The 23,623-nt window shown below is 46.7% G+C and overlaps 1 protein-coding gene across 3 annotated transcripts in view; it reads left to right on the top strand.

The window, feature by feature from the left end:
- Positions 1-23,623, top strand: part of AGAP2 (ArfGAP with GTPase domain, ankyrin repeat and PH domain 2) — a 152,846-nt gene that overhangs the window by 128,405 nt on the left and 818 nt on the right. For 2 of the 3 annotated variants that reach the window (XM_084836813.1, XM_084836811.1), the window contains exons 11-17: positions 236-389; positions 6,226-6,327; positions 6,457-6,603; positions 11,524-11,675; positions 18,377-18,467; positions 20,567-20,789; positions 21,540-21,795. In XM_084836813.1, the coding sequence (XP_084692939.1) occupies positions 236-389; positions 6,226-6,327; positions 6,457-6,603; positions 11,524-11,675; positions 18,377-18,467; positions 20,567-20,789; positions 21,540-21,795 (1,125 nt within the window). Of the gene's footprint in view, positions 1-235; positions 390-6,225; positions 6,328-6,456; positions 6,604-11,523; positions 11,676-12,701; positions 12,837-18,376; positions 18,468-20,566; positions 20,790-21,539; positions 21,796-23,623 lie in introns of those variants that run through there. The other variant, XM_084836812.1, reaches the window with a different exon arrangement.

Raw genomic sequence — 23,623 nt, 5'->3', positions numbered from 1 at the left:
ATCAGAAGGAAGAAGCTGGAACTGATCTCACAAAACCGGTTTGCCACAGACCGCCTTTCCCTCACTAACTGTATCCACAGCACATGGAATAACACTCCTAATCCAGTCAGTTTTATCTGCAAAGTGCCTGCACATGCTACTAATTCCAGATTAAGAAAGCTAGAGTAAGAAAGTTACGTTTCTGTAGTGTCTCGTATTCTAAGCTTCCCCCCACCTGTTCTCCACGCCTCTCCAGGATTATATTCATAGCACTCATGGCAAAGAAATGGACCTGCTCCGTACCACTGTCAAGGTGCCTGGCAAACGTCCACCTAGAGCCATCTCAGCCTGTGGCGCCTCTTCAAGCATCAACGGCTTGGTGAAAGATGTGAGCAGCGTTGGAGACACCAGTGAGTCACTTGTTCCAATGTCCGGGGAAACAGATGTGGCCTGGGAGAACTGTGATCGGAGTACCTGAGATTTAAAAAACAGCAACAAAACTTTAAAGCAGTCTTGTAGGAGTAGGATTTTGATTGAGAACTGTATTTTTTTTCCTCCTTGAGTATAGATTTTTTTTTCTCACACGCAAAATCAGACGGTGTCAGCGAGCATTAGAAATCTAAATTTTGGAATAACTTTCTCCCCAGTTGTTTGTCCTTTTTAGAATATCAGGTTTAGCATGTTTAACAATGGGTACAGCAAATTTAATAGCAACTCTCTGTCTCTTTTTTGGTCCTTTACTATTTTCAGTTCAGTATAAGATCTTCTTCATGTTTTTCCTCTTCTGTAAATGTGTAGATGTGAATCAGACACCTTTGAACACGAATTGAATGGAGTTTATTATAAAAAAATAAGAACAGCTGGCACACCTATCTGTGGTTCTTCAAATATTTTAAAATAAATCTCTCAAATACAAATATTAACAGCATAGTGAGGTTAAAAAAAAAACACATTATAAGAGCAATGTTTAGTAGATTAAGGGCACAATCCTATGCATGTTTAGACAGAAAAAAGGCCTACAACTGGGGAATGCTGCGAGTTGTAGGCCTTTTTTCTGTCTAAACAAGCATAGGATTATGCCCTAAGACAGCAGTCCTATGGTCCCTGGAAGAGTGTCCCACGGACCATAGAATAGGGAAGTGTGATGCTGGGAAGTCCATTCCGTTTAAGTCCAACGGTTTTCCGCAGCATTTCCGGCCTGCTAAGTGGGGCCGGACTGCATTGAATTGGGGTTTTTTTAATTCCAGGAAATTTTTGTGCATTTCCCCCTAGCTTCTGGGGGAGAATTAAAAGTTGTAATTTGTGTAATTGGAGGCGGGGGGGGGTATTGAAATGTGCGCAAATGTTGTAATTTAAAAAAAAAATATTGCCACTCTTGCACAATTTTGTATGATAGCAGGTCCGTCTGTCCACTATGTAGCCCTGCAGAGGCATATTTCCCTCTTGTCAATATCTTTGGCAGTTTCATCCTCTCCACACATTACTTCATTTAGTCCAGCAGAGCCCTATTCATTACTTGTCAAAGAATTTATCAGTCCCCCCCCCCTTTCGCTCAGAAAGTGCTGCCCTGGTTACTGCAAATAGGAGCCTGGAAAAGGGGGTGGGGGCTACATCTGTGTTAAAAGCACTTGTTTGAGACTCAGGCAAGTGTGCAATGAAAGCAGGGTACCCCCAAGTGTCAGTTCAGTACTTCAAACCCTGAGGATCAGTTTGCTAAGTAGGTGATCTGGTCCCCTTTTCCTGAGCTGTCAGTGTCAAATTGTGTGCAGATTGCCCAAGCGGCCCTTTGGAGGGGCTGTCACTCGTTCGGCAACCCCTTTTAAGATTATTTTTGGGGTCCCCAACATTTGTTCAAATGGGGCCGGAAAAAGGCACAAATGTCTTCATATTTTTTTTTATTATTATTATTTTAACTGTCCGGTTTTTGGAGTTGCGCAGTTGCTGTCAAAAATATAAAGGCTTGCCTTGTCTGCTGCCTTGCATGTTTCAGCTGTCAAACATACAAGGTAACTGACAAGATGAGACTGTATGTAGGCTGATTTGACAGCTTTTGACAGTTGCAAGGGAGGGAAAGGGGTCAATATCACCCCCTTAGCAAGGTGATACCCAGGGTTTTAAGTACTGTCCTGACCCTTGAGGGTGCCCTGCTTCACATTCACATTTGCCCTAGGCTGCAGCAAGTGTTTTTCACAGAGATCTACATGCTATCCCCTTTTCACTCCCATTTGCACTAACCACAGCAACCTTTGATAACTCTCAAAGAAGCCCTGGTGGGAGAACTCGCCACGTGAGACTCAGCATGGTGTAGTGCAGAGTGGGCAGAAGGCAGATCTCCAGATGTTTTTGACTTCAACTCCCAGGAGCCCCTGTCAGCATGGCCAATGGTCATGCTGGGAATTGACGTCCAGAACATCTGGAGATCTGCTTTCTGGCCATCCCTGCACTATGCCTCCCTGGGTACCACTGATACTGCCATGGAGGCTGGTCACATGATCCTCCCAGACAACATGGCAGGCAGAATGCCAGAGCCTGAGGCCCTGCCATGCTGAAGGGGGGTTTCTTTGGCATCAGCCATACCATGGTGGCAATCAGACCTAAGGCACTTGCAGATATGCCAAAGAAAGAATACTGCACGGTATATGTGTGTGTGTATCATTACCGTTTATTAGTTCACACTCTGATATGTTGTGTTTCCTTCATTTGCATTTCTCTGTGAAACTACAGTCAGTCAGGAGAGGCAAGGGGGGAGGGCACTTACACTCTCCCCCCCCCCCCGCTTTGCACTACGATGTGGACGTGGTCGCACTTTTGTTTAACCTTAATTAGTAACAGCCTAGAAGGGTGTAACAGAAAGAATTTACAAAAAACAACAGACGGTGTTTCTACACTACAGGCTGCTTCAAACATGATGCATTTCGTATACGGAAAGCACTTCCGTATTGGGGGTGGGAGAGACAGAGCCCATGTGTCATGTGTGATGGTTGAATATGCATCTCTTTCACTGCATGTACACATGCTAGGAAGCCATGATTAGTCAGTTTACCTATACCATATGCACGCACCGTGAAATGGTATGACAGTTATGTGCAAATATTGCACTGCTTCTTAAAAGCTTTCCATGCAGGAACGTTGAAGTAGTCTTCAGATACATTCTACTGATACAGAAATAGAAATCTAACACAAAGTCAACCCTCCTGAAAAAGGGAATGAACTGGGGCAGGAAATAAAAATCAGACACTGAATTTACAATGGAATTTATTAATGCATAATAATCAAAGACATAAATGAAAAAGCGTAAGTACCAGATAACTCCATATAAGCAAATATATGAAACATGTGCTACATAAAAGACTTGGGTTGCAATCCTAGTAACACATTTACCTATGAGTAAATCCCATTGAACTCAGTGGGGCTTACTTCTGAGTAGACATGTATAGGATTGCACTGTGATCTCAAACCATAATACTGAGGAAAGGAAAGGAAAGCATGATGCCTGGGTACTCAAAAGCTCATGAATGCAGGCAGTATCTCCTGATGTTACCATCAAACCCAATGGAAGGCTGATCCATGGGTCTGTTTTGAATTATCCTTATTCAGAAGAAACGCATCAAAATTAACTTCCACTTGTGACCCAATTATGATGGATGAATATAGACAATATCATCCAGAAATGCTGGTATCTTTCAAAGGGAATGGAAATCCCTGTGGCTAACGGTGACTTCCTCTTCAGTGCACACAATTCGCTCTTTCAACTGCAACACAATTTGCTGCCTGAGGCAGGCAAGTCTCCAGACTTGCTATATTATAGCAGGGGTGCAGAACCTCAAGCCCAGGGGCCAAATCCAGGCCTCCTGGGGTCCCAGTCCAGCCCACTGAGATCCCCCAGAGGGCTACATCCCTTCACCTGGCCTCACCCCCTTTCCCCCAGCCACCAACCATTTGGCACTTTCCTGACTTTTGTGCAGTTTCTCCCCACCCCCTTCTAAAAGGTTGAAATGCCTCTCCTAAGCCTTAGTGACTGACAGAAAGAGCTTTAAGCTAAAATATGCTGGTATTTTGGCCCTGCCCCTTTTGCCTTTGGCCCCACCCACCACTGGAATGTGGCCCCCAGAATTCCAAAATGGAATTCAACCCTTGGGCTGAAAGAGGTTCTGCACCCCTGTATTATAGGCTGAACTTTACATTGAAGCTGTTCACCTGTTTCCACCATAGGGTGTAGACATCCATCCCACAGGCCCACCCCGCTTGTGACCCAGCAGCACATGGTGGCCTGCCAGGTTCTTGACACCCCTTCCCTAAATTCTGCAGTCCAAGGCAGGCAGCACAAACAGGAGCTTTATAACAGCCTTGCAAGTAACATCTCACTACTGTCCCCCAGACATCTCCTCTCCCCAGCTCAGCTGCAAATACCTTTGGCATTTGTACCTAAAAGACAAAAACTACTGACTTGGGAAAAGCTTCCCTGCTTTGTTCACTGGACTCAGTTTTTACCACAGGTGACCAAGCAAGTAACTATATACAAGGCTGCTTTATTGAGCCCCTGACTGGTCACTACATGTGGCTGGTGGGTCACAAATTGGGCAGTGGTGCGGCTAGGTAATTTTAGGGTGCAATCCTATGGGAATAGGCGTCTGCCTCCAAACTCAGAGGTGACCGCCTAAACAATGCGGGGCAGGGAGAAGCACAGAGGGGATTGTCCCCTCCGCGCTTCAGCCGCCCTACATTTGTGGCTAGACAGCCGATTTTGGCTGTCTAGCTGCGGGAAGGCGTGGCAGGGGAGGCAGCTGCTGGACACCACATAGGATGTGACATACCGGCATTTCTACCTTCCCTGCCCCAGAACGCCCCCTGGTATGCCCCATTTTGGACTCCAGTCCCAGCTGCACCACTGAAATTGGGCAGGCCTGCTGCCAGAAGGAATATCAGCACCAAAGACAGGCACCTCTTGACAGCTTTGTTCTCTCACGCAATTACAACTAATGAATTCCACAACATATTTGGATTTCCTGGCCCACAGGTACTACTGCGCACCTTCTCCTTCAGAAGACAAAGCTATAATCAAAGTAAAATAAATTGGATTAATTTGATAAATTTCAGCTTGAGGTAAATCGCTTAATTTATTACATAAAACCAAATTTTGTGCAGAGACTCCTAGTGGTGCCAAGTTGAACTGGAGCATCTGCTAAAGAGAATAAATGTTCAAGTTTAATTCACAAACCTGGAGAGCTGCGTGTTCTCTTTAGCTGTAGTCAGTGTGGAAATTCTGCATGATATGATCCAACAGTGACCCCCAGAGGAGGTCTTACCGTTCAATAGCTCCTAGAATTTCCCTTGTTTGTGGAAACTAAGCCTAAATGCACGCCAGTAGTGGAGGTGGTGCTTCTTAGAGCTGCAGCCTGGCGGCCACCAGTTTCCACTCCCAGAATCCTCCTTGTATTAAGGAGGCTTCTGGGGGAGAGGAAGGTGGCTGCCAGCTGTTGGCCAATGGGAAGGGTGCTGCCATTGCCACTGGAAAAGAGGTGGTGGCGGCAGCAACAGCAACAACAAAAAGAAAAAATAAATGAAAAGAAAAGAAAAGGGCAAGCTAGGAGGTGGTTTCATCTCCCTATCCCCCCAACACTTTTGAGCCCTACATAGGGTGGCCACTTAGGCATTGCCAAAAAAAGAGGAATTGCATCAGAAAAAAGAGGACACCAATCTGCATAACATTTGCACGTGCACATTTATATTTATAGGTGCGAATTTAGACATGATGGCTATAATTTAAATAGAAATACATCTCCCCATAGTGTGAAGAAGACTGTGAACAGACAACCTGTGTGGTGGCCGCTCAGTCTGCTGTCCAGGTGCTGCCTGCTAATGGGCAACTTCAAGGCCCCTCCCTGCTCTCCCTTTCAGGTTCTTTATTTTGAAATTGTACTTGGACCGGACACAGCCTTTCAAATAGAAGACACCTTCAAATAGAAGACTGCCTACTCCCAGCTCTCCAAAACAGAGGAATGTCCTCTATAAAGTAGGACACATGGCCACCCTAACCCTACACACTCTCTGGTTTTCCATTGGTTCAGAATAAAAATAAATACCCAGCTGCTCCATTGAAAAAGACCTCAGCTAAGTTGTCTGGGGAAAAACTCTGATTAAGACTTGAAAGTACTGTAGGCAGCCAAAGTAGACGACAACACCTGGCCAGATGTACCAGTGTTCTGACTAAAGCAGCTTCCTAAGTCCATTCCTTTTTCTTCACAGCTTGTCCCAGTCCAGGTCTGCTGAATCCCCCAACTGACCCAGTGCTCAAGCTGTTAGGCAAACCGGAGCGTCTGCAGCGCTCTGTGTCCTCTTCCAAGGCTGGTAAGTTCAGTGTGGGTCCAGAAGCCCCCAAGGAACAGAGAGGATGCTGGGAAAGGCTAGGCCCCGTGACCCATGGAGAAAGGGCTAGCTGCCAGCCACGTGATTGCTTTCTCCTGCCTGTTTCTGCAGAGGTGGCCATGGCTGCAGAAGGGCTATCCAGTCCTGGCAGCAGTGGCAAAGACCCGCCTCCATCCCCTATGATTGACAGAAAGAAGCACAGACGGAAGAAGCTCACGACACCTTCAAAGACTGAGGGGTCAGCGGGGCAGGCGGAAGGTAAGAGCCAGTTGTCAGCTGTAGTGCTTGTTAATGGTGAGGTCAGTCCTTTTTCGGAGACTGAATACTGGGCTCCTGGCACTCTGAGAACTCTGTTGTTTGCCCTTCCAGATTGTGGGAAAGACCTACAGCAGTATATGTAGAGAACTTGGGTTGCTTTTTAAAAATGGCATCACAGTGACATCATACTGGCCCAGATTACATATGTGGGTATTAATGTTTTCATGGTCTTAGAAATACCACTCCCACCATTTTCTAGTGTAGGAAAAGCTGTGGTTATCAGTGGCAATGAAGGCAGGTTTGCAATTGATGCCATGAACTTTTAAGACAGCATGTATTTGTAAGAGCAGGGGAAAAAACAGGTCCACTCCATCACTGGAAATAAACTGCCACATTCTTAGGGTCTGTACCCCAGTTCATATATTTTCTGGGGTGACGTTGTCTTCTCATCAGAGAGTGGCGACTCCCTTCCACCATGCAGACAATATCTATCATAAACCTCCAGGCACTCCCTATGAATGCCCAGGTCATGTGCTTCTGGACCCACAAATGAAGGTGGGGGAGATCAGGTGCATCTGCATGACCTAGTGGGTCATATTTGATCAGAGATGGGGAAACTGCGACCCTCCAGATGTTATTGGACTACAACTCCCATAATCCCTGACCATTAAACATGCTGGCTGGGACTGATGGGAATTGGAATTCACCAGCATCTGGAGGGCCACAGGTTCCCTACTCCTGCACTAGATGCTGCTTGGGTATATGGAGAGGACATATGAACTGGGGCTGTTATTCAAATTAAAAGTGGCTCTTAGTAGGAATGGCCCAAGACAGTGGTGGTGCCTGAGGTGAAAAGTCCAAACAGGGCCTCCCACCACTAATTAACATGGGGCATAATCCATGGAGACGTTTTCCTGTGCAAGCCTCGATAAAAGGAACGAGTTGTGCAACCACTGATTTCAGCGGGGCTTGACCTAGCGCAGCCCTCTTCCATGGATTGTACGCTCCATGGATTCTTCCCATTCTGCTGCCCATAATGGCACTTGGTGCCTACCCTCCTAGCTTCACCTTGGTCTGTGAGGTAGGGTTGCCTCTGGCAGTTCCCCCGTGTCACATTTAGCAACCAGACTTAAAGAGTTAAAAGAAATAATAATGCATGAAAGACAAACGGGCAACTTGTGAAAGCACCCGCAGGGGGGCAGGACCCTGGGAAGAGACCTCACTTGACCAAGAACAGGGGTGCAGCACCTCTGGCTTGGGAGCCAAATCTGGCCCTCCAGGGGTTCCCCAGTGACCCCACCCCCTTTCCCCCAACAACCAATTGTTTGGTAGTTTTCCTGCGCTTGTGCAGTTTCCCCCGATTCTAAAAGGTCGACATGCCTCTCCTAAGGCTTAGCAGCTGGCAGCAAGGGCTTTAAGCTACAATACACTGGTATTTTGGCCCTTTTGCCTTCAGCCCCACCCACTGCTGGAATGGGCCCCCCAAAAGCTTCTCAAAATGTAATTCAGTCCTCAGGCTGAAAGAGCTTCTGCACCCCTGTCTGTCCTTGGCCTGCCTGACCTCACCAAGACACAGTCAGGGCAAGGGAAATAGCACAGCAGTGGGCAAGGTGGGCGATGCTGTGAGGGTGGTACCACTCTCGGCTATGGGGAGGCCATGCCGACACCAGTGGGATCCACAGAAGGTAATGACCTCCCGTTCTGAGTCCAGAAGGGGCTGTGCTAAGTCTAGGTGGGCTGCCCACTCCCCGCCCCTTTCTTTCAGCTCTGTCTGCACTAGGCAGCTGTTGCAAAAACCTTTCATTTCCACTCTGAATGCAGCTTCCCTGTATGCCCCCTTGCCCAGTAAGGGGTTGCCCTGGCTCTCACAGCTTTCTCCCTCACTGCCCCCTTGCAGCGCTTCATGCCTCCACTACCTCCACTGCCACCCTGTTCCTTGGGTCTGTGGGTTCTGATAGCCTCTGCTTTTTTTATTATTTTTTTTCCTCCTCTGAACTTTCTCCCCTTTCTTCTCTTCCTCCCTTCTCTTTCTCTGCCTCTCGCTTCCTGCTTCCCCTCCGGACCCTCCGCAGCCAAGCGTAAAATGTGGAAATTAAAAACCTTTGGTAGTTTAAGAAATATTTATAAAACAGGTAATGAGCGGCGGTGCCAGGCACTGGCTCTTTTTGTGCCGTGGCGCCCGTTGCATGCGGTTGTGCTTACGTCGTGATGTGCGGCCTGCATAGATGTCTGTCCCCAAAAGGCTTCCCCTTCATATTCTGTCCTTTCTTAACACTCGTCCAGCCAGCCAGGGAGTATTAAATGTCCCTCCCTCCTCACACGGGGCACACAAAGATGGCTAAACTCACAGAATTCCTTTATATGGGCACTTCTCAAACTGTGTTCTAGAGAACTCTGAGATTCCTCAGAAACTTATCAGTTCCTCAGTGGGAAAATCGATATGACAAAGAAGCCCTGAGAGTTTGACTGAAGGGTGGCATAGAAATTCTCTTGAAAAAAGACAGCTTGCCTGCCACGACCATCTTCTCTTGCAACGTGCAGCCATAGGGATTTGGGGGTGTGTTCTGTTCTAGTGTACTCTCAGTATGTGCAGGTCGATGGTGAGACCCAGCAGGCCTGCACTTCACACATACTGATTGTGTACCCTAGAATACATGCCCCCAGAATCCCCTGCAATTCACAGGATGCTCAGCAGACAAGTCAATGCAGAAGGGGGAGAGTTTGAAAACCTCTGCCTATATGTATGACATTGCTCCATACAGCCCGATGAAGAGTTTTGATAAACTCAAAAGTAGGAATGGGGCGGGGGGGAGTTTGTTCGGTTTGCATTTTAACAGTTACATGAGCCAATATGCAAACTGACATGCAGTTCCCCTCTTCTGCATGCGCTTCTCCAGATTTTGCAATGAAGTTCTCCGGTCAAAAACAACTCATTCGAAAGTGTGAGTATTAGGGGAAGGTGTGCACAAAAATGAGTATATTAGTGAAAATAGCATACAAAAATGCATTACATTAGAGAAAATTGCTTTTCAAACAATGGGTATATTAGGCAAAATGCACATGAAACTGCACACACATTTTCACAAAGACCTTCTTGTAAAAAAAATTGCAAATTGATGTGGAAACAGATGAAACAAATTTAAGATTAGAAAAATAAGGAATTGAAAGAAACCAAAATTGACAGATTTGTCCATCCCTGCTCAAAATTTTGCTTGTTTCTTTGTTTACTTTTAGCTGGTCTTAATAAAGTTACTATCTGAATGTTACCTTTGGGTCTTCACTTGAAAGCTCTGAAAAGGTGATAAAGGGTTGGATCCAGGAACCTTGTTCTGTACACAGAAGGATTTCGCTGGCAGAGGACACTTCTGCGTCCTCTCCTCCCATCCCCGAAACCCCCATGTGCCCTTCTCTGGAGGGTTGGGGGACTCTCCAGAGGAGATTTGGAGAGTGTGCAGGGAGTGGCTGCAGCAGGGAGGAGGGGACATGGAATCCTGTTCTGCCAGCAGTTATCCTTCAGCATGTGGAATAAGATTCCTGGATCCTACCCAAAAGATGCATTATTATTTATTTATTATATTTTTATTCCACCCTTCCTCCAACAAGCTCAGGGCAGAGTACAGGGTTCTTCTACCACCACCACCCCATTTTATCCTCCACAACCCAGAATATCTGGCTCAAGGTCACCTATTGAGCTTTATGATCTAGTAAGGATTTGAACCTGGGTCTCCCGGCTCCTAGTCTGACACTAACCAATACTCTACACTGGCACAGTTTTGCATGGAGTTGGACGCACTCACGACTTCCATCCCACTGTCATCTCTGGTCAAACCAGTCTTCAAGCGCTACCAAAAACACTGCAAAGCAAAGATAACAGTGGGGCAAAAAGTGAGGAGTGTGTACAACACCACAGAACACAATGGCCCTGTGGATACCACTTCCAGCTCTCAGGGAGGGAATCAGTAGTGGGCTTCAGCATTTGGGATGCCCAAATCACTTTCTGCCAATGGGTTCTGGTATTTCAGGACTCAAGCCCCAAAGTTCCCCCCTCCCCCAAATCTCCCACCAAACTACTGGGAAAGGAAGGCAAACATTTCTGCTTGCCTGATCAGGCCCCAGAGCCAGATGCTGCCTGCAGAAGCTGCTCTTTCCTCTCCCCCACCCACATCCTTCTTACTCCTGTCAAAGCATTCAGCAGATGAGGGAATTGGAAACCATGCCAGCTTGACCAGACAGGCGTCTAGGATCGGCCGTCCCGAGGCACATTCTTCTGCTTCCTAGGACTGCCGTCTTGGCCGGTTCTCAAGCAGCCAAACGTTCTGACCACTGCCAAAGCAAGCCTGGGACTGGGGAGACCTGAGTTCAAGCTCCATCTCTGCCACGGACCCACGGCGTGGCCTTGGGTGTGTCATCGTTTCACACACATCTCAGCCTCCACTCCCCATCTTTAACATGCGAACGAGCCACTTATCTTACAGCACTGTTGTGTGAGAGCAAGCAAACACAGTGAAAGACTAGGAGAGGCTGTACAGTGCTCTGCAAATTAAAAGCGCTCCGCAAATAATTTTGGAGTCACAAATACATTTTGTAGTGGCATATCTCTGAATAATTGGAACAGCGGGACTGCTGTCCCAAGAACGGTGGTAACCCTGAAACCCTCTTGGGGTCAGTTTAGGAGGCAAAGCTGTCAGCTAGCACAAGCTGTCGTTCCCTCTCCCTACCACTCCCCGCACCATGGGGTAGTTGTTGGGCAAATGGGCATCCTACCCACCCACCCTCTGACTTGTCAAACACCCCCCTCCCCACATGAGCACAGGGAGGGAAAACACCCCCAGTATTAGTTGGAAGTGATAGGTCCTATAGCAGAGGATGACTCCAGCTCAGCTGTGGGTCCCACCTGAGCCTGCTCTTTCGCATCCACAGAGGAGGAGAACTTTGAGTTCATCATCGTCTCCAGCACAGGGCAGACCTGGCACTTTGAGGCCAGCAGCTTCGAGGAGAGGGACTCCTGGGTCCAGGCCATCGAGAGCCAGATCTTGGCTAGCCTGCAGTGCTGCGAGAGCAGTAAGAATAAGGTACTGACTGGCTGGGGGTGGGGTGGGGGACAGACGCAGTTCCACCCAGCAATGATTCAAGCCTGTCTTTAGTACTGATTTCCTATGTAGGTGTTATGATGTTCATTATTACCATTGCCCCATTCATGGATGTGGCACCTTACAGAGTTACATAGGCAACGTAGGCAAGTGCCTGCTGCCAAGAAGCTTGCCATGTAAAACAGGCAATAAGGAAAGCATGTTGGAAGAGAGAGGAGGGTGAAGAAAGGGAAGTGTGAGCAAATGTCATAACACATACTCGGTTACATCTGGGAATGGGATTTAAAAGGATAAAGCCAAAGGCCATGCAGAAAAGGTGAGGTTTGAAAGAAGGAAGAGAGAATGTTGGATTCTAGCCAGTGGATTTCCTGCATCAGCCAGAGGCTGGACTAGATGACCTTTTGAGATCCCTTCCACCTCAGTGTTTCTAGGTGGCACCACATACATGTCAAAGGAGGGAGTTCCATGCAGCAAGGGAGATAGCAAGGAAGATTGAATGGGCATTTGAGAAAGCAGGAAACTATTGATCAGTTGAGGCCGGTAGAATGGAGGTTTTTCTAGGCAGGGATATAGGGCTTTTCTACACGAGGCTCATCATTCCCTACTCATGGTTGTTTATGGGTTCTTCAGACAACGATGTGACCCTCCAGTTTCACTTCTGGGTCTAACCAGCACTTTCAGGGAGTTTTTTTAGAGCAGGGAAAATGTGACATTTAATTGTAAAAGTGAAAGCACAGTTTCCTCTATGTATTTGCGCTATTCTGCTATGCACAGTGCCACCTAGAGGTTATGTAGTAAAAAAGCAGGAAAGGAAATGCTCCTCTTCTAGTACCTGGATCGCAATTCTGCAATGAAACTGAAACTGGATACAGAGGATTAACAGCCGATGAACGACCTCATGTAGAAAAGCTCATAATGTAAGAGTTTGTCTGCATGGGAAGTTCTTCTGATCAGTACATGAAAACTAAACGAAAAGTGCACTGAAACGTTACCTTTTTCTCTCCTCAGCCACTGAAAGTGAGGGCATTGTGCCCAGCCAAGGTCAAGACTGCAGTGCTTTAGGGGGGCAGAAAAACCAAAGAGATAGAACAACTAGACAAAGAGGCAGTGAGAGACCACGCCAGGAACCAGCAGCTACTTGTAACAGAAATCACTTGTAGTGTAGGTGTATGCTGGGAAGGGTGATCACGGAGGACTGATAGATTTACCAGGCTCAACAGGAGCTCAGGAGTTGGGAGGAAAAAAAGGCAGTTGGTGCTCAGGAGAAGGAAGCTAAGAGTGAAGACCGCTGTCATATAAAACCTGGGTGCACAGAGTAGCCCCTCAACTGCAGGGTGATTCCAGTTCTTGATGGTTTCACAGCTGAAATAGCACACGAGTGAATCAAATCCTGGCTCAGCTTTCAATCTTGCCCCTCCCTCCATGCTTCAGATGTCCACATCGTTTAAACTGGTAAAAGAATGTTCATGCATTTACCCATTCATGCATTGCCTTATTTTTTAAAAGGAACTTTAAAAAAGTTCAAACCTGCATCCGGAGATTGGTCAGCAGCTGTGATGTCACAAAGAAATGCCCAGTCAGCACACCAGGCGTCTTTTTCAAACTTGTAGCACCATCCCTACCCCCTCCAGCCCAGAGCTCAGGCTCTGTTTGTGGGGAACATAATTCTGGCTAGGAACAGGTACACTTGGATTAAATGCAGTAAAGTTACACTACTGCTCTAAAAATGTTATATTCCTGAATGCCCTGATACCTTAGATACATTCTCTCCTGAACTGAGGGTTGTGATCAGTGGCAAGAGTTATCAGCTGTAATGGGCCACTCTGACAATTCTTAGCAGTCAGAAAGCTGCACAGCTGGTACAGATTATCATTATTTACATAGCTCCATCAAAGTCCATGGTACTTCACAGCATAGGCCAAACAAAGAAAAAAGAGGTTCTGCCCAAGACGCTTACAAATCAGAAGAATAGTGGGAGAAAAGAGGTAAGAGAGGATAAATGGATGTATAGATAATTAGATGATATTACTGGCCTAGTTTCACTTAGATGGTTAACAACCTACTAAAAAGTAAGCCCCGTGGACTTCAGTGGGACTTACTCTCAGATAAGTGAGTATAAAAGTGCAGTCTTAAACTGCATATGTGCTGTACCACTTCAGACTGTTGGGTGTGAGGCTCATATGTATGAACATTCCTCCATACAAAAAAAAATCCCTGCATACAATTGACTAGCATGTCAGCGAGAAGGTGTGCAGGGCTATTATTGTTGTTATTTTGTATGGAGAACCACCATGTGAGCCCCCATGTACAGTCTGAGGTAGTATAGTCCAGAAATATTTGTCATGTCAGTGAGAAAAACTTGGCCATTTTTTGGAGGGAATAGTCAACCTCCTGTGTTGTTTATTCGGTCAGTCGCTTCAAACTCTTCGTGACTTCATGGACCAGCCCACACCAGAGCTTCCTGTCAGCCGTTGCCACCCCCAGCTCCCCCAAGGTCGAGTCCGTCACCTCCAGAATATCATCCATCCATCTTGCCCTTGGTCGGCCCCTCTTCCTTTTGCCTTCCACTTTCCCTAGCATCAGCATCTTCTCCAGGGTGTCCTGTCTTCTCATGATGTGGCCAAAGTACTTCAGTTTTGCCTTTAATATCATTCCCTCAAGTGAGCAGTCTGGCTTTATTTCCTAGAGTATGGACTGGTTTGATCTTCTTGCAGTCCAAGGCACTCTCAGAATTTTCCTCCAGCACCACAGTTCAAAAGCATCTATTTTCCTTCGCTCAGCCTTCCTTATGGTCCAGCTCTCGCAGCCATAGGTTACTACGGGGAATACCATTGCTTTAACTATGCAGACCTTTGTTGTCAGTGTTATGTCTCTGCTCTTAACTATCAAGATTTGTCATTGCTGTCCTCCCAAGAAGTAAACGTCTTCTGATTTTCTGGCTGCAGTCAGCATCTGCAGTAATCTTTGCGCCTAAGAAGACAAAGTCTGTCACTGCCTCCACGTTTTCTCCTTCTATTTGCCAGTTATCAATCAAGCTGGTTGCCATAATCTTGGTTTTTTTGAGGTTTAACTGCAACCCAGCTTTTGCACTTTCTTCTTTCACCTTCATCATGAGGTTCCTCAGCTCCTCCTTGCTTTCAGCCATCAAAGTGGTATCATCTGCATATCGGAGATTGTTAATGTTTCTTCCAGCGATTTTAACTCCAGCCTTGGCTTCATCAAGCCCAGCACGTCGCATGATGTGTTCTGCGTACAGGTGGAATAGGTAGGGTGAGAGTATACAACCCTGCCGTACTCCTTTCCCAATCTTAAACCAGTCCGTGGTTCCGTGGTCTGTTCTTACCGTTGCTACTTGGTCGTTATACAGATTCTTCAGGAGGCAGAAAAGATGACTTGGTATCCCCATACCACCAAGAACTTGCCACAGTTTGTTATGATCCACACAGTCAAAGGCTTTAGAATAGTCAATAAAACAGAAATAGATGTTTTTCTGAAACTCCCTGGCTTTCTCCATTATCCAGCGGATATTGGCAATTTGGTCTCTAGTTCCTCTGCCTTTTCTAAACCCAGCTTGTACATCTGGCAATTCTCATTCCATGAATTGCTGGAGTCTACCTTGCAAGATCTTGAGCATTACCTTACTGGCATGTGAAAGAAGTGCCACTGTTCGATAGTCTGAACATTCTTTGGTGCTTCTCTTTTTTGGTATGGGGATATAAGTTGATTTTTTCCAATCTGTTGGCCATTCTTGTGTTTTCCAAATTTGCTGGCATATGGCATGCATCACCTTGACAGCATCATCTTGCAGGATTTTAAACAGTTCAGCTGGGATACTGTCATCTCCTGCTGCCTTGTTATTAGCAATGCTTCTTAAGGCCCATTCAACCTCACTCTTCAGGATGTCTGGCTCTAGCTCACTGACCACACCCTCAAATCTATCCCCGATATTATCCTTCCTATACAGATCTTCCGTATATTCTTGCCACCTTTTCTTGATCTCTTCTGCTTCTGTTCGGTCCTTGCCATCTTTGTTTTTGATCAAAGCCATTTTTGCCTGGAATTTACCTCCGATGTTTCTAATTTTCTGGAAGAGGTCTCTTGTCCTTCCTATTCTATTATCTTCTTCCACTTCTGCGCATTGCTTGTTTAAAAATAATTCCTTATCTCTTCTGGCTAACCTCTGGAATTTTGCATTTAATTGGGCATATCTCCCCCTATCACTGTTGCCTTTTGCTTTCCTTCTTTCTTGGGCTGCTTTCAGTGTCTCAGCAGACAGCCATCTTGCCTTCTTGGTTTTCTTCTTCTTTGGGATGTTTTTTGTTGCCGCCTCCTGAACAATGTTGCAAACTTCTGTCCATAGTTCTTCTGGGACCCTATCTACTAAATCTAGTCCCTTAAATCTATTCTTCACCTCCACTGCATATGCATTAGGAATATTAGTGAGCTCATATCTAACTGATCTGTGGGTCTTCCCTATTCTCTTTAGTCTGATTTTAAATTGTGCAATAAGAAGTTCATGATCTGAACTACAATCAGCTCCAGGTCTTGTTTTTACCAACTGCATAGATGTCCTCCACCTTTGGCTACAAAGGATGTAGTCAATCTGATTTCGGTGTCGACCATCTGGTGAAGTCCATGTATAAAGTCGTCTCTTAGGCTGTTGGAAGAGAGTGTTTGTTATGCACAGTGAGTTGTCTTGGCAAAATTCTATCAGCCTATGTCCTGCTTCATCTTGTTCTCCCAGACCATGCTTGCCTGTAATTCCAGGTGTCGTTTGACTACCCGCCTTAGCATTCCAGTCTCCTGTAATGAAAATAACATCTTTTTTTGGCGTACTATTCAGTAGGTGCTGCAGATCCTCATAGAACTGATCTACTTCTGCTTCTTCAGCATCTGTGGTTGGGGCGTATATTTGGATCACTGTGATGTTAAATGGCTTACCCTGAATTCGAATTGAGATCATTCTGTCATTTTTTGGATTGTATCCAAGCACTGCTTTAGCCACTTTATTATTAATTATGAAGGCTACTCCATTTCTTCTGTGGTCCTTTTGTCCACAGTAGTAGATCTGGTGGTCATTTGATGTGAAGTGGCCCATTCCAGTCCATTTCAGTTCATCGACACCCAAAATGTCTATATTTAATCTTGCATCTCCCCAATAACCACATCCAATTTGCCCTGGCTCATAGATCTTACATTCCAGGTTCCTATGGTGTGTTGATCTTTAGAACATCGGATTCGTCGTTCACCACCAGCACCATCGGCTGCTAGCCGTCCTTTCGGCTTGGAGCTAGCTGCGTCATCACATCTGGGGCTAGTTGAACTTATCCTCTGTTCCTCCCCAGTAGTATTTTGACCATCTTCCGACCTGGGAGTCCCATCTTCCGATGGTATACCGACATATCTCTGGTTGTACTGATCCATTTAGTTTTCATGGCAAGAATACTGGGGTGGGTTGCTGTTTCCTTCCCCAGGTATCATAATTAGTCTGACCTCTCTGCCATGACCTTCCCGTCTTGGGTGTCCCTTCACGGTTTAGCTCATGACATCACTGAGGTGCTCAAGCTCCAGCACCACGACAAGGTAATGATTTCCTTTGCTGGAGAGTCAACTTCCTACACAATAAAAAAAGTCAAGGTGAATCACATAAAAATATACAAAAAACCCAAAACTAAATAAACATTGTGGGTTTGGATCCAGGGTCTGCCTTCCTTGAGAAGGGCTCTGCTTGCAGAAGGTTCCTCTGCCTGATTTTGGGAGATCCCTTGTCTCCCCCTGCCCTCACACACACATGCCACAGTTCTCGCTATTCAGCAAGATCTCCTGACTTTCTACGTAGCATTTTCAAATGGTGAGAACATTTGGAGGAAAGCTTTTATCTATTGAAGAAGACTAAGGATGTTTCTTGATGGACCTCCCTGTTCAGGGCATTCCATAATGTGGGTGCTGTCATCACAGAAAAAGCCCCGTTTTGTGTGACCCACCCTGTTAAATATTTCAAATGCAGAAAGTACGTTGAGCAAAGCAGTCTCTCCAATTTCATTTCATAGAATCATAGAATCATAGCGTTGGAAGGGGCCTATAAGACCATCGAGTCTAGCCCCCTGCTCAGTGCAGGAAGCCTGATTCCCAGGCGGTCTCCCATCCAAGTACTAACCAGGGTTGACCCTGCTTAGCTTCCGAGATCAGACGAGATACAGAATGTGGATAGAGAGTCATTTTTCATTTATTATATTTCTGTACCGCCCCATAGCTGAAGCTTCCTGGGTAGTTCATAAAAATTAAAAAGCATTAAAATACATTATATAAAATGTAAAACCATTCACATAATAACATAGAACAAATGACACACTCAACAACATATATCTAAAACAAAACCAGTCAGAGACAATCAAGAGACTCATTATACACTGCCAAATGCCTGAGAGAAGAGAAGAGACGATGGCAACCCTGTTGCACTTAGGGATGGGACTGGGATGCAAACAAGAACTTCACACACATTTTGAAGAGAACGAGTTAGGGGATGTGCAGGAGGTAGCTGACCTCACTCCAATGTGAGGCCTCCTTGAGAACTGGGGGGATGAGGGAGGCAGCTTTCAAGGTACTGAAGCCGCAAGCCCTGGAATAAGGCTAGCAGAAACCGGCACATCCTAATGTGTATCTTTCTCCTTTCACCCCTACAGGCTCGGATGGACAGCCAGAGTGAAGCAGTGGCCATTCAGGCCATCCGAAATGCCAAAGGCAACTCCTTGTGTGTGGACTGTGGGGCACCGAGTAAGTCTTTCTCTCACATGCGCAATAGGGTCTCAAGCACTCCAGGGCTTTTCTTAGGCAGCAGTCAGCCGTTATTATTAGGGCTGAAAGTGTCGGGATTGGCCGGTGCTGCCATTTGGCAGTGCATAGCTCTGGTTAATGACAATTCCTTAGGCAGAGATTGCACCAGAGGTGCAGAACACCTTTCAGCCTGAGGGCCAAATTCAATTTTGGAGAAGCTTTCAGGGACCACATTATAGTGTTGGGTAGGGCCAAAATATCAAAAATACCTGCATATTTTAGCTTCAAGCTCTTACTGCCAGGCACTAAGGCTTAGGAGAGGCATTTCAACCTTTTAAAATGGGAAAAAACTGCACAAAAGCCAGGAAACCAACAAACCATCAGTAGTTATGGGAAAGAGGTGGGGCGAGGGGAAGGAGGCGTGGCCATCTGGAGTACCCTGGTGGGCCAGATTTGGCCCATGGGCCTGAGGTTCTTCACCCCTGGGTTACTCTCTATCTCCTCTTAGCATATAGGTTAATCCTATCTGGAGACTGAGAATGCAGGGAGTGTTAGCATGGCTTCTATTTAACATGGATTTCATGTGCTAGGTGCTGTACAAAACAAAGAGGGGTGTGTGGTATCTGCCCAGAGATTTAGAGTCTATGATAGACAAACACCAGGGTTGTAGGCAGGAGAGCAGGAGTGAGCAGGGATTGACCATTTTGAAAAAAAGTTGATACTAAAGTTAAGGTCACATCAAGAAAGAGAGAATACAACCACTTCAGATATCACATAGAAGTTCCAAAGTTACATCTTCCACGTTTCAGTTCATAATAACAAAAAAACAGAACTGGTTTTTATGTCATCTAGAAATGCATCACTCAAACATGCTACCAAATAAGATCCACTTTTCATAACTCACTCTCCATCACATTTACTTCTCCTTGATTGCTTTAAAAGAAGTTGTTTTAGGCATAACATTTTCAAATAGTAATGTACTCTAGATGGAACATTAGCTTTCTTTTAGTAACTCGCTATACCGATCTTAGTTGCCATTCATAATTTAATTACTAATTCTAAATCATAATATAACACTATTTTCTTCAAATAACATAACAAAATCACTTTGGGGTTAATTTTAAAAAGTGTATTACATTTTTAATTCCATCCTTGCTCCATGGAACTCAAAGTAGCATCTACGCTGATTGTGTATCCTTACAGCAACTGTGTCCAGTAGGTTGGGCTGAGAGAGAGTGATGGACGCCAGGTCACCCAGGGAGCTCCATGGGAGAACAGGGATTTGAACCTTGGTCTCCTAGTCTAAGGCCAACATTCCCCAGCCTGGTGCCCTCCAGATGTTTTGGACTATTTATTTATTTAAAACCTTTGTATCACACCGTACATCATTAAGATCTCAGGGTGGCATATAGATAAAATCAATTTAAACAGTATAAAATGTTTTGGACTACAACTCCCAGCATTCCTGACCATTTGCTATGCTGGCTGGGTCTGATGGGAGTTGAAGTCCAAAACTTCTGGAGGGCACCAGGTTGCGGAAAGCTGCACTTGACCATACTGGCATACATGGCTTGGGGTGAGGGGCCGTGTAGCTGTGGAGGGGGGGCTTGAGATGGTTTAGGCAGTGTTTTGCTGGCAAATGAGATTAACGTTGCACTAATCAAAACAAAGTATTTCCTCAACTTCATCATCTGAGCAGGCTACACTTAATAGGTGGCAAGGGAAAGGGGAAGAGTGGTCCTGATGCAGCAGTGTGGTGCTAGAGCAGGGGTGGGCAGACGCCAGATATCCAGATGTTTTGGACTTCAGATCCCAGAATCCTCTGCCAGCATGGCCAGTGATCAGGAATGCTGGGAGTTGGAAGTCCGAAACGTCTGGGGATCAAATTTCAGCCCACCTCTGGGTTAGAGTGTCAGAATAGGAGTGCAGAGACCTGGGGCTCAAATCCCCCCTCAATCATGACCGGTTCCTAACCTCTACTGCGTGCAGAGCACATACGCGCGTGTCCCCTCGTTGGGAATAATGTGGCCTTTTCCTTTTTGAGAGCGCGGGAGGCAATTCCTCCCTCCTTTCTGATTGTCCCCATTTCTTTGCTCCAGACCCAACCTGGGCCAGTCTGAACTTGGGCGCGCTGATCTGTATCGAGTGCTCTGGCATCCACCGAAATCTGGGTACCCACCTGTCCCGGGTGCGCTCCCTCGATTTGGATGACTGGCCCCTGGAGCTCACACTGGTGCTCACTTCCATCGGCAATGAGACAGCCAACAGCGTCTGGGAGAAGTGCACCCAGGGGCGCCGGAAACCCACCTGCGAGTCGTCCCGGTGAGTGTGGGCTGCCCCCTAACACGGTGACAGCACGATGCTGCTACATAGCCTTCCCCAACCTGGCGCCCTACATATGTATTGGTCCGCAACTCCCATCATCCCCAGTCATTGGCCATGGTGGCTACAGCCCCAGAAGCCTAAGGCTGCAATCCTGTGCACGCTTATCTGGGAGTAAATCGAACCCAGTGGGACTTGACTTCTGAGTAAACATGCATAGGATTGCGCTGTCGAACTACTAATTAAGAGTATGAATGATGCAGCTAAAGTTATGCACATTTAATTCTCCTTGTTTTGGGGCTGGAGAAGTTAAGCATGTGTTTAACTTTCTCCTGTTGGAACCAATGGGAGCTAAACAGACTTCACTTTGGCTGAACTGTGCCCTTGATTAAAGCTTGCTGCGCTATTTAGCAGCAAGTGAAATAATAATTTCAGAAGCTCTCCGTGAGCTATGCCACCCACGGATTTTCCCCTTCCCTTTCTACTTCCTTGCTAGGCAGGTTCTCATTCTTCTATTGCTGGGATGATCTTAGTCCCTCTGTAGAAGAACCCTGCTGGATGGATCAGACCAAAGGGCCCACATCGTCCATTTCCCACAGTGATCAGCCACATGGGAAGCCCAGAAGCGGGTCAGGGAGGCAATCGCCCTCTCCTGCTGATGCTGGCCAGCAGCTGTTGTTGCCTGCTCCAGATCGCCATCATGACTAGCAGTCTCGGTCTCTCTTTCTCTGTGTGTGCCTGTTTTCTCAGGGAAGAGCGGGAGTCGTGGATTCGAGCCAAATACGAGCAGCGGCTGTTCCTGGCACCGCTACCCAACTCTGAACTGTCCCTCGGGTGCCAGCTCTTCCAGGCCGTGCTGGACCAGGACCTGGGCGCTGTGCTGCTGTTGCTGGCCCATAGTTCCAAGGAACAGATCAACGCCCCCACTGGGGACAAGGACCGGCGTACAGCCCTGCACGTGGCGTGTGACCTGTCACACGTGGTGATCACCCAGCTTTTGGTCTGGGTAAGTTCTTGGCAGTTGAGACGAGACACATTGAGAATTTGCAGGCTGCAGGGGTTCCCTTTCAGCTCTTCTCCTCCTCCCTGGCTCAGATAAGTTGGAGAGGCTTCCTATTGGGAGGAAATGATACAGGCCTCCATGGGGCCAACTCTCAGAACAGCTGTGTGGCTAGTGTGTTGCTTTCTCTTTCTTTCAGGTCTGTTTTTGCAGTCAAATGGGCTCTCCGAATCATTTGTCAAAAGCACATGTTTTCCATACTCCAGCTTGGCCCAGATTAGGATGGTGTGCAGTAGCACGCAAAACTGTAGTTGGGCTCGAGACAAATGATTTAGAATAATTTGCCGCATATGTGGTATAGTCTGGGCTTGGGTATTTTTCCACGCAGAGCATCATATGAATGTATATTATAATCCAGATCTAAAGCCTGTGCAATTTCCACCTACAGCCAATGCAAAGAAGAGGGAGCAGAGCTCCACAGTAGAGGTCATTCCTTGCATGCAGAAAGGCCCAGGTTCAATCCCTGGCACCTCCAGTTAAAAAAAGATCAAGCAGGTGAAGACAGACACTTCTGCCCGAGAACCTGGAGAGCCGTTCTAGTTGGTATAGAGTCTACTCTGTAGACAATACTGGGATAGCTGGACAAAGAGTCTGACCCAGATGAAGGCATCTTCCTAATCCCAGTGTCAATCTGTACTACCAGCGGCAGGTTTGGGCCAAAGCATTCCTGCTTAAAAGCGCATTTCTTTAAATGCTTCAGTCTGACTGTTTAAAACCAAAGTAGTACAGTGGATAATGCTAGGGCATCTCTGCACCAGCCTAAACCCCTGCATTTAAAATGAGGCTTTCTGCTTCTGTTTTAAATGCAGCATCACAACAACTCCCTCTTTCACCCACCCCCTTTCCCCCCCTTTCCCCCATATCAGAGTCTTCCATTCTCTTTCATTGATCTCGCTCTTCTTCTTGCCGCTTTTCCTCTTTTCATGGAGGAAACTGAAGCGGAACACAACGGGGTAATTTGATAGCTCATTATCTGCGATCCATTTAAAAACAGAACAGAGGGCATGTAGCGCAGGAGACGACTTGGACGATCACGACATCATGTAAAGAGCCCGCAGTCTTCCGTGAAAGAGCAATCTCAATCGCAGGATAAAAGCGCCATGTGAAGGAACCCCTAGTATGGATGTCTCCTTATGGAAGTCTGCAAGGCACCTAAAAATGCTGGTGGGCCACCCCTGGCTGAGTGACTCATTCCGTTAGTGCAAGGAACTGGCCCCATGTTGATGCAGAGAGAAGTGGCTCAATCCCTGCTGGGATGCAACTGGAAGTGGTGGCTGCACAGAGACTGGGAAAAAACAGACAGCATTTATTGAAGGGCTCCTCATAATGGAAGTGGTGCAGAAAGAGTTCTTCCCCTACTTCTCAGCCACTTTTGGAAGCCTGCTGCTTGTGCTGTTAGGGCAAGGATGGACAACTTGTGTCCGTCCAGATGTTTTGGCCTACAACTCCCATGACCCTCCACCATTGGCTATGCTGGCTAGGGCTGATGGCAGTTGTGGACCAAAACATCTGGAGGGCCCCATGTTGCCCTGGAGCAAGATACAGCCAGCGCTAGGACTGTAGAGGAACGGAGTGACAAGTTGCTGTCACAGCACTAGGCTTAGGTGTTGTAGCCAGCCGTTCCAGATTTGGGGGAAATATAAATGGTGCTGAGAAAAGCCTAGCAAGGTCTGAAGAGGAGAAAGACTCACACACACCCTGCCCCCATTTCCCCTACCTTGAGAGGGGCAGTGGATGTGAAGAGGAGCTGAGGATGCAGGATATTCCACTCCCT

This window comes from Heloderma suspectum, chromosome 2 (genome assembly GCF_057233095.1).
Source record: "Heloderma suspectum isolate Gila_16-S chromosome 2, 16-S_ref, whole genome shotgun sequence".
In the NCBI taxonomy this organism is placed as follows: Eukaryota; Metazoa; Chordata; class Lepidosauria; order Squamata; family Helodermatidae; genus Heloderma; species Heloderma suspectum.
Note: the sequence above shows the minus strand (reverse complement) of the source record. Positions and strands in the feature narration are given on the sequence as shown.